At 34.6% G+C, this 18,384-nt stretch overlaps 1 protein-coding gene across 1 annotated transcript; it reads left to right on the top strand.

Annotated features, from left to right (window-relative positions):
• The first annotated feature begins 1,441 nt into the window (after positions 1 to 1,441).
• On the top strand, positions 1,442 to 12,860 carry LOC107796414 (putative xyloglucan glycosyltransferase 6). The gene is made up of 5 exons (XM_016619174.2): positions 1,442 to 2,365; positions 3,207 to 3,515; positions 4,356 to 4,646; positions 4,730 to 4,843; positions 11,821 to 12,860. The coding sequence occupies exons 1-5, from the start codon at positions 1,667 to 1,669 to the stop codon at positions 12,457 to 12,459; spliced, it is 2,052 nt and encodes a 683-aa protein (XP_016474660.2). The 5' UTR covers positions 1,442 to 1,666; the 3' UTR covers positions 12,460 to 12,860.
• The last annotated feature ends 5,524 nt before the right edge of the window (positions 12,861 to 18,384 follow it).

The raw sequence follows: 18,384 nt of genomic DNA, 5'->3' as shown, positions 1-18,384 counted from the left end.
TAAAGAAATTGTAAGATGTAGGGATGTTAACAATGCTAGACCACAATCTAGTCATCACTCTTTTTCAAAAGCTTTTTGGGTGTTCTTATGGTCTCTGAACATTAAGAACAAATATAAACATTTTATTAGGAAATGTATTTTGAATGTGTTACCTGTTAATTGTACTATTTTTAAATGTTTAAGGCATGTATGTGAAGTATGTAAGGTTTGTGGCTTAGAAAATGAAACTATTTATCATATGCTCTTTAGATGTCATAAAGCTCGGATAGTTTGGAAATTAAGTCCAATTAATTGGACTAATTTAGAAAATACTTTAGATTTTGCTGCGTGGTGGTATGATATTTTCATTAGTGCTAATAAATATCCTGAATCTATTGAAATTGTTAAACTAAGCATTTCAATTATGTGTCAAATTTAGAAGGCTAGAAATTTGTTGAATTTTAATGGGGATATATGTGAACCTAATGAAATTGTACAAAGCATTTTTTTTTATTTTCATGAATATGAAAATTCTATATTTATTATCTCTTCTCCTTCCCACATGTCTGACTGTTCTGATAATAAAAATATTACTGTGGCACAAGATGGTGTTTTATGTTTACAGATGCCGGGTTACAATTGGAAAAGAAGATGGCAAGCATTGGAGTGGCGGCTATCGATAGCTATGGTCATTTGCTTCAAGCCTTTGGCACCCCAATTCAATTTGTTGGAAAAGCCATTACTGCTGAATCACTAGCAATTTGTGAAGCTTTGGAAAAAGCTAGAGAAAATGGATGGTCAAAGGTGCATATTCTATCAGATGCAAAAAATGTGATGGATATGATAAGAAAAAGGATAGTGGTCTCATGGGAGATAGAGATTACTTGTGAAGATATCTGGAAGATGATGAATTCCTTTGAAGAAATAAATATTGCATATATTCCTAGATCTTGGAATGTCTTAGCACATAATTTAGCCAAGTTTTTTTATCTCGCTATTATATAGAATTAATTGGGTTTCTACTTTTTCTAGTTGGATTATAAACGATGTTGTTGCATTCTTTGACTCTTTGAAAGCTATTACTATCTAATATAGTAAAGTTGTTTGTTAAAAAAAATCAGGTAAATTTCATCAAATAAAAATCAACAATGAACTTAGAATTTAAGTGTTATGGCACCTCTACAATTCCCTAGCCCGATATCCCAATGGTCAATTAGCCCTTTGAAACTAGGCTTAGAAGGAAACAAGTTCCTCCTTAATGATTACAACGTCATACCTTGGTAAAAAATTTGAATCATAATAAAGATCCTTCTTTTTCTCATCTCATCATCATTTAGTAAGCACAAATACTTGCAAAAAACAATAGGAGTATTAGACAAGGAAAAAAAAAAAAAAAGGATAAAGCCATAGCGCACGTGAGAATAGAATGTTATGAGCGCGTGATCCTCGAATATTGTCGCACATGGTGTGCTTCAAAATTTGCCCAAGCACACATCGAACTCAACCTTTAGAGAGTCTGAGCTTCTGGACTTAACTAAATTTAGCTTCATTACCTTCCCTATTCTCCGGATCACACCAGGCACTCTCACACAACACACTATCTCCATGTTTCATAGGCGGCACAAAATCGAGATCTGAAAGTAGACAGTATCAACGGCGACCATTGATTCACTCGCATTATCCATATATGTCTCGGCCGCCAAATCATGAGTTTCAGGAATGGTGGAACAAGCAAAGAGCCAATGACAATGACGACCTCCTCTCTTCTTCCTCCGAAAACCCTAGCTTTTTGACAGTTGAGATCCGTAGCCCTACCGTTGATAAGAAGGAACGTACTCGCAGTGCTCGTCAACTCTCCTGGATTTACCTTCTCAAGTTTCAGCAAATTGCTAATTCAATCGCATTCCTCACGAATGGCTTCATTTCAATCGTTCGCACCGCCAATCGCCGAATCGTTACATCAAATTCGGCGCCTCATCGATCGGATTCTAAGCTCTATCGCGTAATTAAGGTGTTTTTAACAGTTTCAGTTATATTGTTAGTGTTTGAGCTGGTTGCTTACTTCAGAGGATGGCATTTCAGTCCTCCGACTGTGGAATCGGCGTCGGCGGAAGTGGTGGACTTAGTGGAGTACGTGTATGCCAATTGGTTAGACATTAGGGCTAACTATTTGGCGCCGCCATTACAGAGCTTGACCAATATGTGCATTGTTTTGTTCCTGATACAGTCGGTAGATCGAGTGGTGCTTGTACTTGGCTGTTTTTGGATCAAGTTCCGACGGTTGAAACCTTTGGCGGAGATCGAGTACTCTGCTGATGTGGAAAATTTGAATGCAGAGGATTATCCCATGGTGTTGCTTCAGATACCAATGTGCAATGAGAGGGAGGTAAGACCATGTATGTTTTCAAGTTCTCACTGCTAAAGTCTATTGGCAATTACTCCCTTCATTTCAATTTAAATATTTTACTTTTCTGTTTAGTTTGTTTAAAAAAGTATGCCTCTTCCTATATGTAGTTAGTATTTAATTCTAACATTCTCATTTTACCCTTAATGACACTGCTCATACACACGACATGGCACATTTAGGACCACATCAAAGGATACTTTTGATATGTTATGCACACCTTTAGGTTATATGCAACGGAGGGTGTACATGTTTAGTGAATTTGCTTCCTTACTTTGTTTATTCATTTCTAGGCAGAGCGAGCTAGTCTCGCTTGTAGAAGTAGGAATGATTATATGTAAACTTTATTCATTTTGCAGTTTCTAGTGATGTTTCAAATGTAATATCTTTCATGGGTTTAATTTCCTATTTTTGTAGAATAGAGAACTTTTGACTATTAACAATCATGAAAATTTGGATACCTTTGAGATGATGACTTTACTAAGCTGGAGACTTTTTAACAACAGTACTTAGTTGGTTTTAGATATAAGGTGAATAGCTGATTAAACCGAGTAGTCCTACCTGACCCTGAATGTAGATTTAAGAACGAGTCTGCACACGGGCAAACAATTTCTAAGAATAGTATCTTGGGTCAACCCCCACAATTGTCACCATGCTGTGCTCTTGGCAAAAACTATACAGTTATTATCTGCTGAGCTTTTAAAATGTTAATTTAGGTATGTCCTCATGACAAGCCAGTTTTATCCTAAATAGTTAAGTTGATTATTTTTGCTGAGTTACTGATTGACTGAATTGTTAATTCCTTCACTGTGGTACTGTTCAGGTGTACCAACAATCAATTGCAGCAGTATGTGTCCAGGACTGGCCTAAGGAAAGAATGCTCGTACAAATTTTAGATGACTCGGATGACTTGGGTGTTCAGGGACTTATCAAGGCTGAAGTACAAAAGTGGCAACACAAGGGTGTGCACATTGTATATCGTCATCGTCTTATACGCACAGGCTATAAGGCAGGAAATCTCAAATCTGCGATGAGTTGTGACTACGTAAAGGATTATGAATTTGTAGCAATATTTGATGCAGATTTCCAACCAGCACCAGATTTTCTTAAGAAAACTGTTCCCTACTTCAAGGTGATTGCTTTTCCAAGATCTATCTAGGTGGCTCGTGTAGGCACCAAAGAATGTTATATGAAAGGAAATCTTCTTACAATCGGCCTGTCTCTACTAGTTGGTGTTACCTTGGAGTTTACCATGCTATTTCTTAATGAAAAATGGGATCTGTCACTAACATGAGGAACTCTAGATTTTTCGTATCTAAAAAAAGCGAGGAACTCTAGATTCTTAGAGAGGATTTAGAAGGAATTGGAATTTCATAGAGAGAACTAAGTAGAAATTTCATGTAATACGCAAGAAAGGAGTTTTTTAATCTTTATATGCAAAAATTACTAGTCCGTGTTTTTTTTACAAATATTCTCTTGAGCATTATCAAAATATCTCTTCTTAAGTTTCCTTCTAGAAACTACCGATTGTGGAGTTTTTTGATTCGTCTTTTTTCTTTTTTTGGGCTATACTGAGAACAATTGGTGCTGAAATGTTATTTCCTTCATCTAATGTGCATTATTTATTTTAATGCTTGCTGGAATACTTCATCTTAGTAGATAACCAATTGGCACGATCTGAGCAGGCTTGATTGTTATCGTCAAATTATTTCTTTTTAAGATCTAGGTACGAGTAATTTGCTAAATGCTTATGCTTTATTAATTGCATTCAAAGTTTCAAGTTATCTTTATCCTGAGAGAAAAATCAGGCTTGAGTAAAAATTATTTGCTATCTCTTGGGTACTAGAGTTATACTGAGCTTCCCTCCTTTTAATTTCAGTATGCTGTATGCTTCATTATTTGGCTGCCATAGTCCACTTTGGGGCATTGTTCCAATTGTATCTATAACTTTTATCTCCTTGCATTCTTGAAGGGACATGATGACATCGCTCTTGTCCAAACAAGGTGGTCTTTTGTGAACAAGGACGAAAATTTACTTACAAGATTGCAGAACATAAATCTTGCGTTTCATTTTGAGGTTGAGCAACAAGTCAATGGATGGTTCATCAACTTCTTTGGCTTCAATGGCACTGCTGGTGTATGGAGAATCAAGGCCCTTGAAGAATGCGGAGGCTGGTTAGAGAGAACAACAGTCGAAGATATGGATATTGCTGTCCGTGCTCACCTTTGTGGATGGAAGTTTATCTATTTGAACGACGTTAAGGTTTGCAATTTAAATTGTGAATTAATGTCTTTGTCCGATAACGGTTAGACAGGTTTAGAAAATTTAGCTCTCTTTTTGTCTAGTGCCTGTGTGAACTGCCGGAGTCTTACGAGGCATATAAGAAGCAGCAACACCGGTGGCATTCTGGTCCAATGCAACTTTTTCGCCTGTGTTTATCCGACATATTGCGTTCAAAGGTTCGTATGGTTTATTTATCATACGCAAATATTCTTACAGATTTTGGTCACACAGTAGCAATCTTTTTTTCTTTTTTTTTGGTCACGTCTCACAGTATCTATGACTAACTTGAAGATTAGTCAGAAAGTTATTCAATATTTAATATGGACAGTAAATTAAAAAGGGAAAACAAACTTGGTCATCGCAGGGGTCATAACTTGGTTCTTTTTCTAGAACATTATACTCTGATCCATTGGGTCATAACTTGGTTCTGTTTCTAGAACAATAAATTCTGATCCATTACGAGTGAAGCCTCTTCTTTGTAAAAGGAAGAGGTAAACAGATTCTTCAAGATCAGTAATTTCTGGATAAACAATGGGGAATTATGGCCAGCCCTGCCTTTAAACTTGTGCCTTTCTGGAGAGTATACTAAATTATGTTAACCTCTTATGACGAATAATGTATGGAATTTTGATGGGTCAGTGTATCATCATTACTTTTTTTGAACATATAAGACTTTATAAACTAAGAACCAGCACTAAGTTGGTGGGACAGAACATGACAGAATAGCAAAAACAAAACAAAAAAAATTAATTTCCCTTTTCTAAACATCAATGGACTCTTGAGTTCTAAAACTGATTCCGCCTCGTTTACAAGCTCCAATTTGCACCAAAAGTAAAACAAATGAATGCAGTCAAACATTATCTTCTGAATGGAGTTGGATTCGTCTTCAAAGCATCTCAGATTCCTCTCTCCAAATTATCCAACAGATAGAGGCTGAGATTGTATTATACCATATAACTTTTCTTTTGTCTGTCACGAAAAGGTGGAAAGTACTTCTGTACAGATGAGAGCTTGTCTTCTGTTCCTAGTAAAATTTTGGCGCTCTTACTATAGGTGATATTATGATTGGTGATTGGGTGTTACTCGTAGAGACTCATATCTTTGTGTAAATTCTTTACTTTTTGTATGCCACTTGTATACTAGGAACTTCTTTACCACATTAACAATTATTTCCTTTAAAGAAGAAAACTTGAAATACATAGATTGCATCCCAGAGCTCTCTTGTCTTTTTCAAATACATGGTAACCTACATCTATCCCACTCCCCATCCAATGTCCCCAAAAATCAACAGTGACCCTTCCTCACTTTGCTGTTAGCTCTCTTGGTGAATTTGGATACTTCACAATAGGAGGTGGAGGGTGCTTTTACTTGAGCTACCCTCTGTCTTCAAGAATTTTTGTTTTGTGAGAAATTTTTTATGATAAATGAGATAAAGAAATTTATCGCGATGACAAACGGAGAGAGAGAGAGTTCTCGTTACGAGAGCAGGAAATAGAAGAAATTTACAATAGTTGGAAAAAATATCTAGGATAAAAACTCTTTAAGTTTCTCAAAAGGGCAATGTGCGCAAGTCTCTTAAAAAGTTGCAAATGGTCAATATTGGTTAAACTTCACTTTTCATTTCAGGTTCCACAAGTTCTACTTCCATTAGTTCTCCCAAAAAGGGAAGTAAATAAATAAAAGGCAAGCAAAAAAAAGAGCAAGAAAAGAGGAACAGAAGTGTCCAATATAGTAGTCAAATTATATAAGGTGTGTGTTTTAGAGCCAAACAATTGTAGATTCCATTGCAGAGCTTTTTAGATGTTCGCCAAGAGATTGTAATTCTAACAATATTGATAGTAGGGGACTTTGAGTGTTGATAGGGGATTGAGGAGGTTAAATGAAATGAGAAAGGCAATATGAAATGTATAAAGACTATGAACAGGTGAACACCATAATATATGAAGATAAAAGTAATAAGCTGTAGAAAAGCTCTGAGCAATCTATCATTTTTGTTTCAAAGTAAGCTTAACGAGTAGGAACGAAGAGAGAAAATGTGTATACCGTCCCAAAATGTGAGAAAGATATGAACGGAGACCTTCAACGCTATTTCATGTGGTGAGACAATGAGATTACATCCTCTGGCTTCTTAAAGGATACAACATTAGAAAATGTAAAGAGGCTTCAGATACTGAAATATAAACCAGCTGACTGGGCATAAGTCTCTCTCTGATACATGTACTTGTTTGTTTGGGTGGAATTGTGGTATGTCAGGTGAAATTGCTTCTGAAGATGAACATGTAAATGTGACATTAAAATTTGTAATTTTACTGACACTTAAAGGATTACATTGTGCGATGGACCTATTTATCTTGTTAGGTGTTGAAAATGGGATCTACTAGCAGGAAGAACATTCCGAAACGTCTCTAGACACATCTTCTGACCTACTAATGACTATAAAGCAAGAGCTTGTTTGAGATTAGAGTTGTGGGTGATTCATTTGAGACAGGAATTTGGATTTAGATTAAAGATAAATCTTTAGCTTATACTGAACAGGAGCAGTATGAATCACATAAACTAATACCAATTGATAAAAAATTAGAACAGGAATATCACAGGGTAGCAATAACATTAATGTATGCCTAATCGAGTGTAGGAGATTTTTAGCAGTGTCAAATACAGTAGTTATTGATGATTTGGTTTGTAATTATGACATTATGAAACTACAAGGATATTCTTTCTCGTGTATATGTGGTAAGATGTAGATAGCTGGAAAGAATAGCTAGGTGATGACTATTAGCATTGCTGGAGATTGATGAAGTGTGAGACTACTTTTCTCCATCCCCACTAAAATCAGATATACCTTCTAAACTGAAATTTACACACTAAATAGGAACTAATAACCATATACAAGATAGTTATCAAAAAAAATAAAAATAAAATAACCATGTAAAAGATTTTATCATTCATAAAAGAATACGTTTAACGCTGACACTCCATGGGAAAAATTCAAGCCCGTCACAAAGCCTCAATCCCAAACTAGTTGGGTTAGGTATATGAATCCTCTATTTCCATTTGCTCTATTAAGGTCTATTGCAGTCCATTAGTTAAATAATTTGTCTTTTTAGTCAAATTAAACCATTTCTAAATCTAGAGGTTATTTAAGTGTATTATTTATATCTACAATGACATTCTTAGTCTCTAACCAGATTACAAAAACTCTTGGCAAACATCGGATTAACAACAATTAAGCCGATGGTTGATATCTTTTATATGGATCATTTGCTTCTGTTGTGTTCTGCTCATCTTATTGATTACTTGAGGAACATTTAGTTATATCATCCGGAATTGCTATTGAGAGTGTAATTCTTTTGAGCAATGTTATCAAAAAAATTCACTTCACTTCCAAGAAATGTGTGCTTTGCGTCTTTCTTTTTGCTAAAAACCTCATGTCCTTACTGTTTTTTGTGATTTTCGCTTTTAAAAACTTTTCTTTTGAGATGATTTTCCTCCAGCAGTCCCCTTTAGCATCGTCATCATAGTTTTGACATAGGACATGATCAAACTATTTCAGACAACCTTTTTTCATTTTATCCTTAATGTAATTATGTATGTTGCACCCTCTGTCAAATGTGCTGATTTCTAATTCTGTTTAATCTTATAATTACACATCCATTTCAGCATCCTTATTTATGCCACTCGTCTTGTGGTTACGTTAAGTCTTAAAGGCCCAACGGTCACTCTCATTTAACATTAGTTTACATGAATTTGTTTTTCAACCACGAGCATATTAAACCTTAATACTTGAGAAGAGAAAAGCAAACAAACTTATATGCGCGCTCTATGTTTACTTAGTGGAATGGCTAAATGCCAAATCCATCCTCATTTATTTTCCCAACCCACCGATGGTCTAAAGAAAAAAGAAAACAGTGGAAAGGTTCTTACTAATTTCGCATGGGTAGTCCTTAGATCATTCATCTTCTTATTGACCTGAAATTGCCCAAGTTTATTGTCTCTTCTTTGCTAAGCTTCCATCCAGTGGCGGAGGCAGGATCTCCACGAAGAGGGTTCAAAATTTTTTTTGTAGCTAGTGGGAATTGAACCTATGATCTTATGAAGATTTTGAACCTCCTTGACCACTAAACTACACTTTTGGGTTGTGTTAAGGGGATTCAAAACATAATATATAGAGGTAAAAAGCAGATTTTGCCTTATATATACTGTGTAATTTTTCGGCGAAGGGGTGAACCCCCTTCCGCCTCCCTAAATCTGCCCCTGTTTCCATCTTATCTATACTATATTAAAAGTGGGAAGATCCTTAGTCAAAAGTTAAATTACAAAAATAACCCTTTAAGTAATTTAAATGTCTTATTTATAAAATAAAATAAAAACCTAACGGTACATACATCAAGTACCGCTTCCCCATTAACAGTCACAATTATTAGTGCTGGCCTTGATAAGCAGTGTTGTTTGGTGGAACTTGAAATAAAATGCTTTTTAAAAACATTGTGTATTCATACACCAAACCTAACGGTACACACCAACCAGCTTGCTCATCGTGTGTATTCATACATTTTGTAGCCTTTATGATGGAGATAATATGTACATATATCATGCTTGATTGTCATATCTTTCATGCGTCGCCTACTCTTATAGCCTTTCACTAATATGTCGAAAATATAATGTTTGGAGTGATCACTTTGCAAAAGCTACGTTTGGAAAACATCGAAAAAAGAAAATGCAAAAGCAAAAAGAGAAGGGAATGTTTTAAGCCTTCCTTCACTTCGACTGATGCTAGAAGTAGAAGGTAAAGTTGTCTGCCAGTGTCTTACTACATGGAATTTCATGAAAAAAATAAAAGCAGATAACTGTTGCATGATGTTCAAATCATTGCAGATTTCACTAGGAATTGCCAAAGACATCAAAGAATAAATTAAGAAGAAAGTGGCAACAAAAATCGGTTTCTATTTTCTTTACTCTATTTATTTTTTAATTATCTATGCTTTATGCTTTATGACGTTTAATTAATATCTATAAATGTTAGAATAGATAATCATGATCTCATAAGTATAATGTGTGTCACATGCTTATTACGAGGAATAACTAAGGTTCTTGTGGTGGTTATTTACTTTACAAAATAAACTAGGTTTGTTTATATACATTTTGGTAGCATGTATGAAAATAATATTATAGATTCAGTGGGTGTTTAGACATAGGAATTGTAAAATTTCGAAAAAAAAGTGAATATTTTTCAAGTGAAAATGGTATTTGAAAATTAGGGTTGTGTTCGGACATGAATATAATTTTGGGTTGTTTTTGAATTTTTGCCAGTGATCTGAAGTGAAAATTTTGAAAAATAGCCTCCTTTTCGAGTTTTTCAAATATCAAAAAAATTCGAAATTCATCTTCAAGTGAAAATCTAAAATTTCATGGTCAAACACTGATTTGAAAAAAAAAAAGTGAAAAGAATTTCAGAGAAAAGGAATCCCTTTTTATGGCCAAACGGGCCATCAAAGATTACTGATATCAAAAGTAAAGGGAGTCATAGTATTGTTCTTTGCAAAAAAAATGCTATAAGAGAAATAATTGTGCAACTTATGCAATTTTAAGATAGAAAATGTTGATCAGAAAAGAAGGTGAAACGCATAGAAAAAGTATTTTCCTATTGTCATGAGAAAAAGGAATTAGTGATTTGTTTAATGCTTGAAGTTTGTGATGTAGTATAATATTTGTTAGGTCAAAAATATCAATGTTTATCAAAAAGAATATATATGTCAACAAACTAAACAAAACATTATTAGTGAGTATCAGTTTGACTCTGTAGAAAATGATATCAGCAACTACTAGACACTTGAATTTTGTAAACCAAATAAACACCAATAAAAATTTGGATATATGTTTTATGTTTCCTTGAACATGTTAGTTTGAAAGAAAATGTACCTACCATGCTGCTTAAAATTGAACCTTCAAATGGCTTAAACAATGGTACAAGGATGAGCGATACATAATTCGGCATACACATGCAACACACGTGCATGCAGAGAAACTAACATGTTCATAGATTTATGCATTATTTCTGTTTTAGATTCTTACTATTTTACTGTTATTATGGTAGAAGTACTTTTTTACATTATTCATAGTTTAGTTTATGTGTCTTTAGCTCGTGTTGCCTAAATTCTGAGTCCAAGGAACATATGCCAAACAACTTGTATAAATAGAGTTCCATTTAACTTTTCTGTGAGTTAAATAGTCATTTCTTCAAAAATAGTTTTTCCAAAATTTTCGAAATAATTTTTGTACCCTACTCATATTTTAGTTTGTCTTTATAAATATTCTACAAAAAAAATACACGTGCAACGCACGTGCAGAAAGACTAGTCACCTTAAAAGTATATGCATGGATAGTGGGCATGCTTTCTCTAGGTCTGTCCTCCCTCCTTCCTTCTTTTTGGTAACCCCTCCTTCCACGTCAGGCTTGATGTGCAAATATGATATTTTTGGCTGAGTGTTGCAGAAAGTCAAAAAATTTGGACATAATATGGGTATATGGGTCTTAGTACCTGCAAATGGGTAGTTCCTGTCGTTTTTCAAGTGTTGGCTTCTTTTCTTTGTACTTTGGTAGGCCAAGCTCTTCAAAAATCCGGACTTTTTTATTTCCTCTATGTGCTTGCTTAAAGGCCAATAGAAAATAACAGAGGAACTTTCTGGCTTGTATTCCCTCTGACATCTTGGCTTTGGGCATATCTACCACCTGAGCTGTAAGACTGCATACTTTTCCTTTATTTGCTCAAATTCGTACTCTTCCAGCCACCCCCTTTCTTCCATATATTTCCGTACCCTAGGCTCTTGCTTCCATTAGTTTGACATCAGTTACATTTGGGGAAAAATTGTGTGGTCATGGTTGTTAAAGTTACTCTGACCTGATGAAAGGTTATCATAATGTTTTTATGCCGAAGGGAAGTTATTCTAGTTACCCCCTTCTGATTATCTCGTAACAAGTAAATTATGTGGCCTTCCTTCTAATTAAGTTATCATTTTCTCACTGTATCATTTCAATTTGAATATTTAAATGAATCCTTAAATGTTTTATAGATACACAATTTATTTCTTTTACAAGTTTAAAGATCATTTATATCTTTTCAAGTGGTGATTATTGTATATGGCTGTCATTTCAGGTTAGTTGGTTCAAGAAAGCCAATCTAATATTCCTTTTTTTCCTCTTGCGGAAGCTCATCCTACCATTTTATTCATTTACTCTCTTTTGTATCATTCTCCCACTCACCATGTTCCTCCCAGAAGCTCAGTTACCAGCTTGGGTCGTCTGCTATGTGCCTGGACTTATGTCCATCCTGAATATTCTTCCAGCTCCACAGTCATTCCCTTTTATTGTACCCTACCTTTTATTTGAAAACACAATGTCTGTGACCAAATTCAATGCCATGATATCAGGGCTTTTCCAGTTAGGAAGTTCTTACGAGTGGATTGTTACGAAAAAGTTGGGAAGATCATCAGAAGCTGATTTAGTTTCAATGGTGGAAAATGAATCTGAACCTTTGGTGGAGAAGAGTACTGTCTCAAGATCCTCATCAGAATCAGGCCTTGCTGAGCTTACGAAATTAGAGATGACCAAGAAAATGGGAAAGAGGAAGAGAAACCGTTTATATAGAAAGGAGCTTGCTCTTGCATTGATATTATTAACGGCCTCTGTCAGAAGCTTGTTATCTGCTCAAGGCATTCACTTCTATTTCCTATTGTTTCAAGGGTTTACTTTCCTTGTTGTTGGTCTTGATTTGATTGGCGAACAGGTGAGTTGATCATAAGAATATTTCAAGATATCCGGCCACGAATTCAATTGTGGAAAATCCTCTCGGAAGGGCAGACCGTACTGCTTGTACATGTGATTGTGGTACCTGGCCCCCTATTGCTACATTTATTACACGAGTTAAAAGAGGTTCATAATACCACAATTTGGCCGCCATAGTTATTCAATTGATGCCAAGTGGAGATTGAATCAATACTGGTAGGAGTTTGTCATCTGCCTACCTCTTAGTTTGATGTAATTTAATATAAGCTTGCCTGTAATAGTAGTGTAACCATTGAGTAGTCTATTTTTTGTTTGTTTTTTCATCAAGTTTAAGATTCTTTATTTTTCCATTGACAAGTTCTGTACAATTATATATATAGTTAAATTTGGGAGAAAACACCAGTTACACCATACACTAGCTTGGTTCACACTGATTCATTCACAAGAAAATTGTTCAACAAAAGGCCTTTATTTGGTCACGAAAAAGATTTCACGTGAACTAACTTGCTTTTCTTGGAACCCGACAAATAGGTTTTCATTGTAGCAGCCTCAAAAACAAACCAGATAAAAATCAGTAACTTGCAGCAGCAAATGGGTGCACTTATAGAAGATCGTTTCAACTGGAAGAGAAGGTATAGTCAAGGCCTTCAGTTTTCTTTATCTTCTTTAACTAGTCAACCGATCATCCATTAAAACTCCCCAGAGTATTCACTACGACACTTACTAACGTCACAAGTTCAAGGAAAAAGAGCACCTCTCTCTCTCTCTCTCTTAATGTACTAGTTCTAGTTTAGTCTTAGAGTCCGTTTGGCCAAGAAACAAAAGGTATATGATATTTTTAAATTTAAAAGAATGGTAAAAACAAGAAACAAAAATGAAAAAAATAACTTAATTCAATCAGGGATAATTTGAAAAATATAAATTTATTGTGAGGATAGTTTTGTCTTGAATAACTTAATTTTCTGCTTTTGTTTCTTAGAAGAAGTTAGAATTTTTTGCTTCTTCCCAAAAGCAGAAAAACTGCTTCTGTTGCTGGCCAAAAGTACTTTTCCGTCTTGGCCAAACAGCTTAAATTTGCCTCCCAGAAAATTGGCCAAACAACCTCTTAATGTATTGATGGATTGACTAATGCTCGTATTACTTAAGCCTTTTATTGTTTTTGATGTTTCGACATTTGTATTATATTCCATTTTATGATTGTTTAATTTGTGATTTACCGGTTATTTGTGGTTTTATGATAGTGTTTCGTGATATTTGGAGGTTGGATTGTCTTCGGTTTATGTTCGCAGTAGCCATAAAATGAGCTCTGTATTCCAGTGCATTTTTTTATGGCTGTTGGAAATATTAAGAAAGATTTTAACAAAAATACAGAGTCTACGCAAAAGTTATTGGGTTCCCGGGAATCCGTATACTACACACTAGATCTGCCCCTGTCAAGCGACACCCCTTCGTTGAAAAATTACATTATTTTGCTAGATAATTTTTTTTATTTATTTATGTATATTTACTGTACGTTGACTCCCCTTCACTTTTCGATATATCTAATTATTTATATTATGACATATCTTGATGAAAATTTTGGATCCGCCACTACCTGTCCTGCCACAGAATCGCTTATTTCACACTTTGGCAATCGCAATGTCTGCAGAGATTTGGCACTACCAAACAAAACAGAGAAGTTCATGTTCAATCCAAGTAAATATTTTCTGCTATTGAAGGGTACCAAACCAATATTGCAGTATTCATTTTGTGGCAATATTTTAAAGACTTTATTGACAATTGTCATAATCAAGCCAAGTGACATCTCTTCTAGAAGTCGTTAGAAAGGTGGCAAAATGCCTTGGTCAAGTGGCAAATTCCATCAGCCACTTTTTTGCGTGTCACAACAAGTCTTCACGCAAATGAGGCTATAAATAGTCATTACCAATCACTCCTTTCTTATCAATTATCATCAACAAGACAAAAAAAAAAAATCCTTCTTCTCTTTCCTTCTAATTTCATTATTCATCAACTTCCCTTTGTTGTCTTTCTTTTTGGTAGTTTAACTTCTCTTGTTCTCCTCTTTTAAATAGCTGGGTTTGTAATATTTAATTTTGCTAATTCCTGTATCCTCCCAAATGGAGATGGACTTGTTTAATCCCGGAAAAATATTTCACATTGCTGAAATAGTTTCTTAGGACAATACCCAACACGACTCAAGCCAATTTGTGTATCTGCTTACAAATAATATTATTGCAGTATTATTATTGTTATTTTTAGTGTCATTTCCCTACAATTTAAGAAACTTTGGCAAGTAATAATACTACGAAATTTTTTGATGGTGCTACCAATTTTGGTATTGTCTCTACTGCAACTGTTCCAGTTGTCCTGCCAGATATCCATGGTGTTGTAAATACGTTATTGCATCCACAACTTTGGCAGACACTAATGTCCAAACACATGTATATGAATAGACATTGTTACATATCCAATGATAATATTAAAACCTTCAAGAAAAATGTACCTTAATGCAAGAGAAGAGTTGGGATAAATGATAATCTTGCTAAGTCAAAATTAAATTTGACTAAAGCGGATAATATAATTGTTACGGTCATTTTCCAAATAAATAATATGGCCAATGCGAGAGATTGGATGATAGACTCTGGTGCTACTAGACACATTTGTGCAAACAAAAATGAATTTTTGTCTTACACCCAAGTTGAAGAAGGAGAAGAAACTATTTATCTTGGTGACTCAAGAACAACTCGTGTTCTTGGGAAAGGAAAAATTCATCTCAAACTCACATCTGGTAAACTCTAGCATTGAGCGATGTATTGCATGTTCCTAATATCCAAACTAATTTGTACAAATTTAAATATTGTGCAAAGTACAAAATTATTTTCGTCTGCTAATTTTGATATGAAAGATCTGGGTGAAGTAAATACAATATTGGGAGTTAAAGTTATAAGGAGTGAAGATGGAATAATGTTGTCACAAGAACATTATGTTGAGAGACTTCTTAAGAAGTTTGAATATTTTAATGCCACGTCTGTGAGCACTCCTTTTGATGCTAACTCTAAGTTGAAAAAAAATAATGGTGACCCAGTTGCTTAGTCTAAATATGCTCAGATTATTGGGAGTCCGATGCATTTAATAAATTTTACAAGGCCTGATATAGCCTATGCAGTGTGTAGACTGAGTAGATATACTCATAATCCCAACAGAGAGCATTGGTTTGCATTAGATAGACTAATGAAATATTTGAGAGGAACCATGAATTATGGTATCCTATATAATGGATTTTCTTCTACTTTAGAAGGGTACAATGATGCAAACTGGATCTCTGATTCAGATAAGACAAAATTCACTAGTAGTTATGGATTCACCCTTGGTGGTGGTGCAATATCGTGAAAATCAGCTAAACAGACGATCATCGCTAGATCGACTATGGAATCAGAGTTTGTAGCTCTGGAGTTAGCTGGTTCTGAGGCTGAGTGGCTAAGAAACTTCTTAGCTAATATCCTTTTAATAAAGGACGTATTGCCTCCTGTGTCTATACATTGTGATTGTCAAGCAGCAATAGCTATTTCAAAGAATAAATCTTAAAATTGTAAAGTAGACACATGAAACTGAGACATGATGTCCTAAAATAGCTGTTGAGAGATGGAATATTTCCATTGACTATGTGAAGTCAGAAATAAATTTGGCCGATCCTCTGACTAAACCCGTGGGAAGAAAATTAATTCTTCAAACATCAAAAAAGATGAGGTTAAGGCCGACATGTTGTCAATATAATGGTAACCCAACCTATGTGACTGGAGATCCCATGAAGTAGGTTCATATGGGTAATAAAAGGTCGATATTGGCCCTAATGCACTAAAAGAGAGTGCTTGACTGCTACTAATTGAGAGACTGAGTAATAACTCTTAATGAAATTCATAGTATTTATGGATGGTGTATTTAAAAGCAGTATACACTTGATGAATTCACCTATATGAGAGTGGAGTGGGCCGCTCCTATGAGATTTTGGCCTAGTCTCTAGAGCTCTCATGAATAACCAGGCACGCGCATGGCCTATTGGGTGCAAAACCGCGTTGAACATCAAAATTACTGGGGGTCAAAATGTGATTGATAAAATCTCTTACTTACAATAAGAATTATTAATTCATAAAAATATTATATTTCACCAGAAATTCTGTGAGTTAAGTTTTATTGACCTAAATTTGGTTCATAGTCTTGAAGACACAAAACCTATTACATTTGGACCATGCAAATCTAGAAAATTTATTTTTGAAAGTCTTTAAAATAGTGAGTCTGTAGCAATATTTTAAAGACTTTGATGACAATTGTCATAATTAAAGCCAAGTGACATCCCTTCTAGAAGCCATTAGAAAGGTGGTAAAATACCTTGGTAAAATGGCAAATTCCATCAGCTGCTTTCTTGCCATGTACAACAAGTCTTCATGCAAATGAGGCTATAAATAGCTATTACCAATAACTCCTTTCTTATCAATTATCATCAGCAAGACAAAAAGAAATCCTTCTTCTTTTTCCTTCTAATTTCATTATTCACCAACTTCCCTTTATTTTTTTTGTGGTAGTTTAACTTTTCTTGTTCCTCTTTTTTAAATAGCGGGGTTTGTAATATTTAATTTTGCTGATTCCTGTATCCTCCCAAATGGAGAAGGGCTTGTTTAATCCTGGGAAAATATTTTACATTGCTGAAATAGTTTCTTAGGATAGTGCCCAATATGACTCAAGCCAATTCGTGTATCTGCTTTCAAATAATATTATTGTAGTATTATTATTGTTATTTTTCAGTGTCATTTCCCTATACATTTTATAGCCCAAAACTAATTATAAGACTAGCCCAAGACCATTGCCACTCTTCCCCCTCTCTATGGCATCCTCCTCCGCTCTCTCCATCGCTCCTCCGCCACTGTCAGAATTCAAATCAAACCATCCGTTCATCCTCACCCAACAACACAACCACCACCTCTTGAAAACCCTAACTTCCTTCTTCCTCAACGATCATACGCATTTTCCTTAGCCGAAGAAGCCGCTGCCGAAGTGCCGCCTCTGTAATGAACCACCAATCTTTACACTAACAGCAGTGGTTAGAATTTATATATAATTATATTATTTTATAGAACTTAAATTCCTTTTTAGATTGTGGGCCACATGGCTTGAGAATTCTGCCGTGTTTGTCTGGAATTTGTGTTCACGAGATTTAATGGTTCCGTAATGGGCAAACATGGAAGTGTAAGGGAATTTTACAAAATAGGCTATCACTATACAATTTACATACAATAGACTGTCACTATACATAATATATATAAAATTAAAATAGATTATCATAATACAAAAAATATACTAAACAGACTGTCACTATATAAAAATATACTACTAAATAGACTGTTATTATACAAAAAATATACAAAATATAGTGTCACTATACAAAATAGACTGTCACTATACAAAAAATATACAAAATAGTCATTTCGGACTATTAGATATAATATTTTTGGGCCGCAGAACCATTTTGTATAAGTGAGAAAAACATGGGCTATTAAAATTTTGAGAGACTATAGAGGGCAGTTTTCTCTATAATTTTTGGCAGAATATAAAACAGTTAATCCTAAGTGCCTTTCAAAATCTCTAAAATAAATTTATCAAAATTTATTTTTAATATAAAAAATGTAACAATATTTTGACGGAAAAAAATTAACGAATATTTGTTGGGGAATGTTGCCAATATGTGACTGGAGAAATATTCAAGAACTCACAAACTCAATCTTACAGAAAACTCCGAAAAATCCATTGGAAACTTCTTATAGACACATTTTTCCTGTCGAAATTTTATTATTCTGATAGTTTTATCGCCAAGGGCAATTTATTGTTAATCGACGGTATTAATTATACTTGTAAATCACGTAAAGTCTAATCAAAATTGAGG

This window comes from Nicotiana tabacum, chromosome 22 (genome assembly GCF_000715075.1).
Source record: "Nicotiana tabacum cultivar K326 chromosome 22, ASM71507v2, whole genome shotgun sequence".
Taxonomy (NCBI): Eukaryota; Viridiplantae; Streptophyta; class Magnoliopsida; order Solanales; family Solanaceae; genus Nicotiana; species Nicotiana tabacum.
This window is presented reverse-complemented; position numbering and strand designations above follow the sequence as displayed.